General features: G+C 44.7%; 1 protein-coding gene across 1 annotated transcript in view; it reads left to right on the forward strand.

Moving 5' to 3' along the window:
• Nucleotides 1-9754, forward strand: part of LOC308335796 (mitogen-activated protein kinase kinase kinase 11) — a 66078-nt gene extending 56324 nt beyond the window's left edge. The window contains exon 11 of the mRNA XM_080792998.1: nucleotides 537-9754. Coding sequence (XP_080649124.1) covers nucleotides 537-1189 — 653 coding nt within the window. The 3' untranslated portion in view covers nucleotides 1190-9754. The remainder of the gene's footprint in view (nucleotides 1-536) is intronic.
• The last annotated feature ends 3621 nt before the right edge of the window (nucleotides 9755-13375 follow it).

Consider the following 13375-nt stretch of genomic DNA (forward strand, 5'->3'; position numbering starts at 1 on the left):
CAGCATGATAAATAAGCCCAACAAGAAAATCTCTGCTTGCAGATTTTGTGCCATCAGAAGGGAAATCGATTTCTGTTTCTAAATTCAAGCACCAATGTCTACTATTTTGGCATTGTATTTAATATACTATTTAGACAAAAAGACTGCAGTTACAAATAAATACTTACTGTTAGCTGTGCAGTGTTGTTACATTGCTCCAAAATAGTAGCACGCTCTGAAAGACGTCGCATCAACAAACTTTTGACACGTCTAGTCTACAGCCATGGTAAACAACGTTCAAAGTCGTACGATTTGTCATTTGACACCTCCCCTGGAGCGATGAGCCGCAGCTGTGCTGCCCATTGATGCTGAGTGCCAAACAGGGATGCATTGGGTCCCATTTTTACAGTCTTTTATTTTGGTGTCAGGGTATTCTGACTACTATAGTGAGAGTATTATTGGAGGCCGATATACACGTGTATGAGGTTGAAAACGAGTAGTGAAGATTGCCTTTTAAATAAATTTCCTTTTGTTTTGTCTATCGTTCCTCTTTCTAGTTCTGGACCTGCCTTTGTGCCAGGACACGTTGGACGCGGATGACAAGCCTCCGACGCCCTCCTTCTCCCTCTACCCGGACCCTCGGCTCTGGAGCCCCAAAACCCGCCGCCTGGAGGTCAACGTCATCCCCCGGCCGCGCCCCTCCCCCGTCCGCCATCGCATTGACCCCTGGAGCTTCATCTCGACGGCGGGGGGAGGGAACCGGAGCCCCCGGCGCCACCCGGACAGCCACCCGCTGGGCTACCAGCCCTCGCCCACCAACCCCTTCACCAACTGTGATCCGTTCCCCTCGCCCGACTGCGACCCGTTCTCCCTGCGGGCCGACCCCTCCTCCTCGACGGGGGGCGGCGGACATGCCCCGGAGGACACGCCCTCGCCCTTCGACCCGTTCCTGGCGCCGTTCCCAATAACGTCGTCGCGCTCGGCGCCGGCCTCCGCTAACGGCTCGCCCACGCTGCCCACGCACCGCGTGGCGCCCCTCAACCCGGCCGACTCGCCCCTCATCGACCTGGGGTGGGCGGCACTGGCCTGTGGCGCCAATAAGCCCCTTGTGGCGGACGGCGGCGGCACCAAAGAGAAGATGCGCCCGCGCAGGACACTGGGGCTCAAGCCTTTCAAGTCCCCGACGCAACTCCGAGACGACCGATTCTGATGATCCACCCCCCTGCCCCGGGCCGGGCGCATATGGACATATGGGTCTGGTCTCTTCGTCAGGAAGGCTTTGGGGGGGATTCACACACTATGGTCCTGGATGCGCACTCGGGACCACTTGGCAGATGTTGTGGTTAGTGTGAATGCTGCGTACCGTTCCCCGGAGCGGATCACCCCAACCGTTCCCGGGACCACATGGAGGTATAGTCTCGGGACCGATTGAAGTGTACTCGGATGCGGATCGATGCAATGTGAAAGCATTGAATACAGTTGAATGATGTGTACTCGGGTGCAGAAGAATCAAGGCCAATGTGAGTCATGGCCAAAGGGGACCAGGCAACCGTATTCGGTAACAGTTCTAATCAAACGGACTCGGTGTGAATCGGCCCCCCTTTCTTAACCACACCAATGCAGTCCAGGAAACCGTCATGTACTACTTTGTCCAATGTCTTGAAACAAAAGCACTTGGAATCAAAAAAATTATAATTTGATCAAAACAAACTACAATGACGTATGCACAGCCACTGATCTCCCCCGCTGAGGGACGTTTTTTTTCCTCGTGGGACGCAAGCAAGCCACTCAAAGGCCATCGGTGGTTCATTCATTGGATTGTGGGATAGATAGGTTACCTGAGAAGTGGAGTGTCTGTCTGGCACCCGTTTGATTTTTCTCTCTAAAGATTCAGATCAGTCATAGACCCATCTCCTCAGACTCTATCACAGTGCTTAAATCAGCCTCTTTCATCTCCCCCGTACCTTTGAAGCATGGGGACAATGCAGAGGTGGATATGGCGACTTGCACGGCTTTATCTGCCTCTCCCGTTTCTATGCAGACTCTGAAAGCCACCCGGGGGGCAAATGGAGATTTGGAGTGCCTTATTTTGTGAAGTGTTTTTAAAAAAAAATCCTCCTTTTTTTTAAAGGTTATTTTCCTTAAATGGTTGACCTGGTGCGCAGGGATGATGCTATGAAATTGGCTTAAATGTGCAAAAGGAGCTTAACATTGCTGTGCAAGACAAATATGTGTGTGTGACTGTGTGTGTGCGTGGCTGTGTTGACCTGACTGACTCGACTGCTAGGAGGGCGTACTACTTTGTCTCGCTTTTTTAAACAGTTGCTTCCATGTCGCAATGTGAGAGAAACACTTCCCTGTAACAGAATAGTTATTTAGACCATTATCATTTCCTCTGGAATTCCACACTGCGTGCAGAATCTCAACTACGAATAGTGACCCAGGACATTCCTGCTTGGGACCAGATAACATTCCAAACACATTCCTGGGGACACATTCCATGCGCTGCTGGGCTGATTCAATTGGCTGGAGTCACCACCAGCCAGGAAGTGAGGTGGCGCGGGTGGGCGGCCCTGTACGTTCGTTACCCTTGTGTGCCAAAGAGAGGCCCTTTTTTACAGAGTTAACACTTAACAGGCCCGTGTCAATTAATTAGCATTTGTAAATAATGATTGGTATTTATTTTTACCTGCTCGCAGGCCACAGCACCAAATGGGCGGCGGGTTGTCACACAGGAAATTAGCATTCAAAATCTTAGTTTTGCTTTTCTATGACACTAAATCTGATCTGTCCCCATGTAGTGATGAAGTAGACCCCACACGCTCGGGACCACTTGGCAGATGTTGTGGTTAGTGTGAATGCTGCGTACCGTTCCCCGGAGCGGATCACCCCAACCGTTCCCGGGACCACATGGAGGTATAGTCTCGGGTATTGTCTCGGTCTCGGAGGTATAGTCTCGGGTATTGTGTTCTATCACAGGGTTGAGCAACTTTGACGATGGAGAGGGCCACTATATTTCCACACTCACTCCAGTGGGCCACATTGGAATTGCATATTACTGTCGTAGCTAAAAATGTGCTGGTCTACAAGCTCAAAAAGTGTCTCACTGCGATGCGTTTTGAGCTTGTAGATCAGTTATTTTTGCTATAAATATTTAATTAAAATCCTTTCAAATGCCTTTAATTGTAACTTTCTGAACTAAATACAAGTACATTGGACATAAAAAAAGACAATACAATTATAATACAAGTCAATAAGCTACTAATTTATAGACTAAAGTAATTACAGCAAGTCATGCATGTTTGGAATTGTAACAGCTGAAATCAATAATATGTCAGCATTCCGATATCAACCTGAGGGCCGCATTAACACTAGAAGGTCTAAGAGGTCATTTTGACCATTTTATTATTATTTTAAAGTTGATTATCTTTGCCCATGAAGCTTTCAGAAGGTTCCCCTTCCATGAGCATCATCATCCATCACCATTCTATCATCTCATCTCTGAAAAAAATTCTAAATGTGAATTTAAGCACATGCAAATTTAGCTGATTTTATTTCAGACCTGTGACGGTGGGGGCCGCCAGTTGCCCATGTATGTTATGTTCTATGACACTAAATTTGAACTGTCTCCGTGAAGTAGACCCCACACGCTGTGTGAGAGCTCGCTGGTCGCTGCTCTCCCACTCTGACCATCATTCAAGGCGGCCGGCGGTTGTCTCTCTCTGGTCAGTGCCACTGTTACACCCCCTAGTCTAGGGTTAGGGGAAGCAACATAAATGCAGAAAGACAATTGCAATAAAACGGAATGTGCATTTATTTACAGCCCAAAATCAGGAATATTTACAACGATATACAATAACCCAAATAAACCTAAACTAACAAAACACAAATCAAAAACAGAACTCAAAACTCCGCCTGACTCCCTTGTCGGACGTAGGAAGGCGAGACTATCTTCTCACTCAGGGTGAAGTTGTCAGCGTTCATCTCTGCTTACTTAGGCTTTAGTATTATGGGGTGTGTGTCTGTCAAGGGAAAGTAAAGCATTGGGCTGCATGTAAGCCACAGCCGGCACTGTCCTAGTTTATCCATTAATGAACTGATTGTTTCGGGTCAAGCGCTCGGGCATCGAAGAGGACACCAATAGAAGAGGCAGCCAGACGCCAGTGCTGCTGGCTCCCTCCTCGCGCATTTGCGGCGTCTCTCTTATTAGCATGCTAGGAGTGAAGGTTCAATTACTGCTTGGGCTCCTTGGTGAAAGCCATGTCATTTGGAAGACAATGAGAGCTTTGTTCCGATGAATGGTGTAAACCTCTCCAGAGGAGGGACGAGCTTTCTGATTAGCCTAATAATCCTACAGACGGAATGGCACAGGCCGCGATAATGATAATAAACCGTGTGATAAGAGCGCAGTTCATTAGTGAACCATCCAGATATTTGGCTAATTATTTCACCCCCGACATCACATCACAGGGGAAAAAAATAAAAGCCTCAACCCTGTATTTTTCACATCATGCAATCTTGTGTTTTTAACATGTCCAATTATAGCTGTGGATTATTTTTTAGCAAATACAGTAAGTCCTCTCCTGGTGTATAAAATGCCCTCCATTCCTATAAATGTTTCAGTACTGTTTTCTTTTTGCTCTCCTTTTCTTTTTCTCAAGCCAAAGAGACGAGGTCCTTTTCTTTTCTGTGCCTCGCTAGCGGCTACTCTACTGTGCTGCTGACCAAACAAAATCTCCACCAGTAAGATTTCTCTGCCTCTCCCCCTCGGGTGGAGAAGCACACACACACACACACACACACACACATGCGCACGCACACACACATGCACGCACACAAACGCACGCGCCACTGTTCAGAGAGAGGTTTCGCTTTTCATTTCACCCTTCCTTTCCCTCGCACAATTTCAAAGTTTGCAAAGTGCAAATCTGCCCTTGACACTGCTGAGTGTTCCATTTGGCTTCTCCCTGAATAATAATAACAAATATTATAGAGAAACGAAGTTCTTTTGAACTGCAGTACATATTCGATTTACCTTCGATTTACCAGATGCATGCCTGCCAAGTTGGTTTCTCTTTGAACTTGTGTCGTGTTATTGACCTTGTGGTGGTCCAGGCGGGAAGAGTGTCAGAACGAGGTAGGCTTGAAGGTGTCTATTAACTGCATGGTGGGCGACTGGGCGACGAAGCAGGGGAACAGGCCATGTGTTTGATGCTCATAGAAACACCATATTTTGTCTATATATTGCCGTCGCTGTAGGGCAGAAACCTGGTATGTCGAAACGAAAGCTATTACTTTTCAAGAAATGGGGGGAAAAAACAACCTGTGTTCCAACTTGGTATTTGTCATTAGTCACACGCTCTTGTTAATACTTTTAATCGGTTAAATAATTCTAAAGCCCACAGACTATTATGTGTTAAGTATTATTTTTCCATTACACAGCTATGTGGGTCCCCGACTACGTGTCCCTGTACGTGTCTGTCCGAGCACGGAAAGCTGCAACACGGCAACTCTGTCATTTCTCGACCGTTTCGGACTCGGGAAGGCTTGCTGGAACTGGGCCGCCCCCATGGCGCATTCCTGGGGGGGGTCTGGATGTTCTGGGGACCCCCACACGGTAACTGTCATTTATCAAAGATGTTTTCTAAAAATAATCAAGCAGTACACTACAGTAACTATAACAATAGTTGCACCGCTCAGTTCACACAGGTGTGATTTGTTTTTTTATATTGGGCAGTGGGGCCAGCCATCCTGCACTCTTTTTCTGGATCTTAGCACTGTGCGTGTCTTTGTTTTTTACTGGGATGTACAAAAAACCCAGGAGATAACATTGAATCCATCTCTCTCTCTCTGTTTGTTGTAATGCTCTCATTTCACCCACTTCCCGTCAGCGCCGGCCCGTGGTGTGGGCCGCGGCGGAGACGAGTTATTGCTTCGTCCCCTCGGTGTCAACGGAGAGAAAGCCACAAGTAGAGCCATCCTCCTCCTCCTGATCGCCACTTGGCTCGGATAGCTGTTATTATGTCGGCGGAGGAGGAAGCTCGGTGATTGAAGGCTCTCTGACAGACTGTCGCTGTCAGAGCCGACTGACTGTGTCAGGTGTCGGCCAAGTGGAGACGTCTCTCTTATATTCTGGTATAGTTTTCTTCTTTTCACTACACGTAATTCGCATGCAGCGCACCTCATAGCTCGATCCCCAGTGCAAAATAGCAGTGTCCTTCTCTCACGCTGTACCACACAGTTTCTGTGAGGAAAAGTCGAGAGATGCCGTGTGCTCTGTGACACAAATCAGGCTGAAGTTGTTGCTTCGTGTTGAAGCAGCGTGCTACATTTTCTAATTTCTAAGTCGTTTGTGGACGGCAACCTCTCCGGCCCATCATTGCCAATGCCCGTCATTGTCCCGACCACGAGCTGGCTGTGGTTGCCAGTTAGAGCCAATATTTTGCCAGCGCTGCCTATTCTCTCAGGTGCAACCCGGGGAGAGAGAGAGAGGCTTTATAGGAAATGATGAGAAGCAAGAAACGATTAGATTTTAGGGAGAGCTTGAGAAGGGTTAGAGAGGATTACCTTACGAAGATCAATACGTTACATTCATGAAATACTAATGGGTCTGGTTGGGTACGCAGAGAACGGTGTGCTATTGAACCGTGTCGCCCTGTTAGATCCAGGGATCTAACAGTGCTATGGCTAGGAAGCCCTCTGCACATCCCCTTTCCCGTAACATTATGCAAACCTGGAAGCGATTAGACGAGGATCTGGGCAGTGATGATGATGGTGGTGGAGACAGTCATTAAAACCGATGGGAAAAAGAGAAAGAGACTAGTGGTGTCCCGCTGGGTATTATGCAGCCTTTGTGTGTGAGGCAAGCAGGCTCCTGTGTGGATATAGTGCCAGACGTCGCACTTTTCCAGGTTAAAACCTGTGCAAAGACATCCGTTAAGACTTTGGTCACAGCGCTGTGTGCCGAGACTTCAAGCAGCACCTGGAGGTCAAGCACTGCTAGCATTTCTGTTGCAACTTTATTCCCCGAAAATTGCTGCAGCTTTCAGTAAAGTCGAGGCGCTCTCCTTCACGGTTACTGACGGAATCAGCGAGGATTTCAACTGGGATAGGCAGAATAGCTTTAGGCACCGTCGAATTTATACATCTCATTGACTGCTTGGGATCTCGGCATCTAACCTCTGTTAGCTCCTGCACTCCTCGCTTGTCTTCTGCTGAACAGTGTTGATTTTGACACCACATTTTCATTTAGTTTTAGTCACATTTTAGTTACCTGGAATGTTTTAGTGTTATTCTAGTTTTAGTCGACTAAATCTGCAGTTGATTTAGTTGACTAAAATGTATTTTGGTGGCCCTTGATGCCGTCGTAATGGCTGATTTGACGTTGTGAGCTTGTAGATTCAGCATGCATTTCAGCATGCAAACGAAGTGTAAAATATCATATTCTGAATCTCTTGTCCACTAGACCCTTCCTAACATTTTAGTCTATTTTTTATTTGTTGACAAAATTGTCGTTAGTTTTAGTCGTCATAGCTTTCATTTAGTTTCCATTTAGTTTTCGTCAGTGAAAAAAAGGTAGTCAACGGACATTTTTCGTCATAGTATTATTCGACTAAATCAACACTGGTCCAGTCACAGCCAGCCACCGCCACAGTCTCAGTCTTCCCACACAGTACACAACACTATTCTGTCTTTGACTATGTTAAAATACACACTTTTCCTGTCCTTTGGTGTGCGTGAATTGGGCCCACAGAAGAGAAACGGGATAGAATTAAGCCACCATAGGCTAAAAGGGCCGTGTGGGTTTGCCCAGTGCGATTATTATTCTTCATTCATTTTACTCTGTGTATCCAAGGTCACCATCTGCTGTTGTCCCTCCTATGATAACGTTTACAGCTCAAATTGAATGAATTAGAACCGTGAATGGAGGGATGATTGGTTTCCAAGACAACGGCGCCGGGGCTCTCGGAGATGGCTCGGCGCACGCTGCTGCACACAAATAAGCGTTGATTTTTATCTATGTGGTTATTAAGTCCCACGGTCGAAAATGCTCCCCGCTCCGCTCCACTCCACAGCACAAAAACAAACCGCCCGCCGCCCACTACTGTTGTCGTTCCATCTGGCTATATCGACTGTCAATTTACTTTGTGATCTTCTTTAGAATATAGGGGGTCCATTCTGTCTATATTGTTTCCAACGAGGTGAGGAAGTACGTCTGCCCCTGGCTGGGAGGAGACGTGTATTGACTTGAGCCAATAGCCACTTTGAGTCGATGAGGATCGAAACGTAATGCTTTCAAAGCGACGTTTTGTATAGAGCTGTCATCTAGTACAAGGTCAACGCTGTTTGCAGAAACAATCAAACGATTAGACACGTTTACGTTCATGCTTTACGGCCTATGAAGAACATCTCCACCCTGGTTCTATGAGGCAATGAGACTGTTCCGAGTCCAAAGTGCATGATGGTTTTTAGGTTTTTGATTTATCAATATTTCAGGGGACTTGACTCGACTTCCAAATGATCCAGTGATCCAACCATGCACTTTTTTAGTGGTATATAAATCTTTTCGAATCACAGCATCATCGCAGTACTGTAAACAAGGCTTCTTCCTGTGACTGCCTCCTCTACCGCAACCACATATGGACATTCCTATACGGGGAACATAATGTGTGGATGAGACTCTATTTATAAATGGCCATTTTTTTGACACACTGGACCAGAAGCATTTATTTTAAGGATGGCCGCCACAGACACAGTCTACTTTAAGATGATGAATTGGTTGCTCGGTATAGTTTTCAGCAAAAAAAAAGAAGAAAAATGCTTGTTTTTATTTAATTTTTTAGGTCTTCACTGGAGTATTTAAAGATGAAGTATGGGTGCTCACTGGAGGCAGAATGGATTATTAATATTAAAATAAATTGCATTCCAACGCACAGATTTTGACAAATTCCAGAAAGATCAAAGGCGACGTCTATTCTTAAACTAACCCCAGTATTTTGTGTGTAGCTGTAGCAGAACATATAAAAGACAATTGCCTGGTGGAGCTTGAAAGATTGTTCTCTTTGTGCGTGCATTGGAGCAAAAATCCCAAAACCGATTAATTGTTCCTTTAGGGGCACCCATACTTATTTTATTTTTCATGTGCATAAAAACTGCTATCTGCAGATATAGCGACGACGAGGTCTTTGTTGTCGCTTGAAGACAGACAGAGGACATGGCTGACCTCCTCTCTGTCTCTGTAGAATATTTGCATTTAAAAAAAAAGAAAGAGAGAAAAAAAGAGTGCCAGATTTCTTTGTGTGTAATTGTGTTGTATTACAAGCTAGGTTATGTAATGCTGCTTTCATTGTTGCATTCCCCTGGCGCCCGCTTGTTTTACAGAGCTCCTCAGATTTGCCTCTGCTCGTGAGAGGTTTGGGGTTTGCCAGTTTCGTCAGGCTTTCAAAAAGAATACCCTTTGTCGTCGTCGTTCTTTGTGAAATCTCGCACTGGGCTGGGCCTAATCAATTGTTTCTGTTGTTGTGCGTGCATTCGTGTGTGCGTGCGCGTGTCACGTGTGTGTGACTGTGTGTGTGTGTGTGTCGAAGAGGATTAATGTCCGTCTCCATACAGTATGTGAATATGTTTTTGTTGTTTTGTTTTTTTCTTCTTTACTATTATAATGGGTTTTAACCTGTGGAGAAAAATATATATAAAGGAAAAAGCAAAAAAAAAAAAAAAATGAATAAAGTAAAGGAAAGAGAGATGAGACCAAATAAAAATATAACACGTTGTACTGACGTATGGGAATGTGTATTTATTTTTTCTCTCTTTCCCCTTCAGCAGCCAACATTGATTTGTGACCTTATTATATTGATAACCATACAGACTGCACTCCGACACCACTTGAGTCCTATTTCATGATTCTCGAAAGGGAACATATTTTTTATTATGATTATGTGACATCAGTGGAGGAAAGCAACCAACCACATTTACTTAAATACTGTACTTGTACTTAAAATTTTAGTTACTTTTACTTCACTGGAGTATTAAGTATTTGCAATAGTTTTACTGCAATGTGACGTCATGTGAGCTTGTAGATCTGCTATTTTTTAAAGCTTTTAATACATTTTATACATTATAACACCCTGTGAAACGGGACAAATTTCTGCATAATGATAACTTCAAATTTTTGTATAGGCTGCTTTATGTACATTATGATGACCAGACTTTTACTTGTAACAGTGTTTTTATCCTCTTCATCCATCCATCTTCAACCAGTTATCCGTAGTCGGGTCACGGGGGAAACGGCTTGACCAGAGAGCTCCAGACTTCCTTCTCCAGAGCAACATTAGTGACTTCCTCCTGGGGGATCCTGAGGCTTTCCAAGGCCAGTGAGTCGATGTAATCCCTCCAACTGCGCCTTGGTCTGCCCCGGGGTCTCCTACCAGTGGGACGTGCCTCGAGGACCTCCCTAGGGAGACGTTCGAGAGGCATCCAAACCAGATGCTCAAACCACCTAAGCTGGCTCCTTTCCAGGCGAAGAAGCAGCGACTCTACTCCGAGTCTCTCTCGCGTGACTGAACTTCTCACCCTGTCTCTAAGGGAGATTGCCAGCCACACGTTGAAGACTGGGAATTGTCTATGATTTGGGATATTGTGATATGGCATAAACGTGTTCTATAAAATATAAATATCAGATCAGATGCTCAAAATCAAATGATGGGAGCAAAACAACGTGATCGGGACATCCCTAGTCATGACCCACACTTCATGTGGGTCTACCGAGTAGATTGCCTTCTGGCTCAGCTCTCGTTTCGTCAGACAGTGCGGTACAGCGAGTGCAATACCGCACCTGCTGCTCCGACTATTGGTATACCTATACTTAAGTAAAGAAATATAGTACTTTTTCCCACCACTGCTTGATATAAAACACCTTTTCATATATTTTTTCCCCCCCTCTTCGATGAAATATATTTGACAGAGGAACTAGCGCAGCAACAAACAGTTATTAGCATGGCCCATCCCATCATGCTTTCATGTCTTTTTTCCTGACTATAGTTCGTTGATCTGAGGTCTGAGAGACGGATGCATGACAGGTTCATGCAGAAAGTCTGCCTGACGCGTCGCACACACACACTAATCTGTCAAAGTGAGTGCTTCTTCAGTACGCTTGAATCATCACCTTTATGACGCAGACCCTGACAAGAATAGCTGTCTATTACCAGGTGAAGACATTTAGCTACATAATGAGCACATTCAAATGACTGGCGGCCTCGCCATGCAGCATGACATTCTACATCACCAGGGGGTTTGTGCTGCTTGTTTTAAATTTAATTTAAAAGACAACATTACAGAAAATAAATCGACAAAGAAACAAAGCACTAAAAGGGGGACGTACTGTACACTATTTTCTCTTGTACAAATGCCATTTCACCCCCAATGTTTTTCCAAATGCATCCACCATGGTCCGCAAATTATAGGTCATTTTTATTTCCCATTCGATATATTTCTTCAATAATTTCCATCCAGTGTTAATTCCTCTACTAGGAGGATGTGTTTTCAACCATCTCCTCACGATGGCTTTTATTTTAGCCACCATTGACTGAAGTTCTGAACAGGTATGTCCTCATGTCACGTCCTATTATGGCCTTCAGGGTTGCATTTTAATCCATTTTGGGCGGGAAAATAGATCTACAAGCTCATAGCGCGCCACCGAGTGGTGCGCTATGAGCTTTTGCCATTTTGAATCCTGAAAAGTCACAGTTTTGCACATACTTGTATGAGGTTTTCCGCCCAACAACAGAGATGATATCTGGAGGTGCAGCTGCACATGATCTCTCTAACGAGTATATACTTTCTTTCAGAATGAGGAATCGAAGCCGCAGCACTTTTACAACTCTGCCTTCTCATCAGGCCTGTCAGTCAAAGTGAACTACACAGAGAATGGGGGATGCAGCGAGGACGTGACCAAGAGAGAGAGAGCTCCGTCTAGCTGTGACCTCGATATGCCGCCCTGTACGTACCCGAGTCTCTAAAGACTCCGTTGCTACGGACAGAGAGAGCCCCTTCCAAGACACTATAATGATTCCGAGCTGGACATCTTTTATCTTCTTTTACATCGTTAGCAGATGCACCACTAATGCACACACACACACACACACACACACACCCACCATGCACGTGCAGACTTCACGCCCACACATTAGTATGACAATTGGTCGAGCATATAAGGGGGTGGGGGCCCGACACCTGAGGGTTGGGCCATTTTAACCCTAAACTTGAAGATGGAGTGCTGTGATTCCCTCTCACCCCCCCCCCCCCCACCCACAATAAAAGCCGGTACTATGATTATACTAAATTAAATCAAATCAAATCAAATTTATTTACAAAGACCAGAAGGTCAACCAAAGTGCTGTACAAGATCATAAAAAACAAAGATACAAGCAACACAAATAGCATAGTATAACAACATCAAAGCAACACAAATATAACAAGTTAATTTGGTCAAACATCATTGAAATGATTGATACTAGGAGGAAAATTTGTTTTGGGCCCTTAAGGCTTTCAGTTTTCAGGAAGAAACCAAAAATGCACAGGGAAGACATTATAAACAATTAACCACACCTAGGGGTCTATTAGTAATGTTAACTCCATAGACACACAAAACAGAAAAAGTACAAAGATCTCCCCTAAACCAAATGTGTTCCTCCAGTCCTGAGTCTGACACTCAAAAATTGATCATTTTCAGAATCGTTTAGAGCTGAACACGATATAATTTGAGTCACATCACACATCTCTGCCATCCAATCAGGCTCCCCACTTTTGTCTGTCTGAGTCCTTCTCCCAGAAGAGAATCCATCAACACTATCACCATTAATAATTTAATTTATCTTTGTCTCTGCACATTCTCTAGTCTCTCGCTCTTATTAACTCGCTTTTGAAGTGAAACAATCTCTTATTTGGGGTGGGGGGGGGGAATAAGGAAAGTAAAAAGACAAACGGAATTCTCTTTGATATGAGGATTCAATTAAACTGTTATTTTGTATCTTTCTAAAGAGCTTTGGCACCGTTCTTCACTTAAAGTGGGTGGGAGTAGTTTTAAGAAGTAATATTGTAGCTTTGAAGGCCTTGCTTCCCAGCAGGACTCAGAATGAATATTCTTATTTTTTTGTTGTATTAATTATGCGTGTTATTGGAGTTAGGGAATGTTTTGCATGTTTATTGTGATTCATCTTGTTGTTTTATCCCTGCAAGCAGAGTGTTTTTTGAAATTTTGAAAAAAAAAGTTATCCTCGTTTCTCATCATTTTGGACCATGGGCTATAGCCCATATCGTACGGCATACTATAGCACGCCGTTTTTCATCATTTTTGACGATTTGACAAAAATGAAAAAATGGAAAAAACGATGGGTTA

Source organism: Protomyctophum bolini (genome assembly GCF_963924005.1).
Source record: "Protomyctophum bolini genome assembly, chromosome: 20".
Taxonomy (NCBI): Eukaryota; Metazoa; Chordata; class Actinopteri; order Myctophiformes; family Myctophidae; genus Protomyctophum; species Protomyctophum bolini.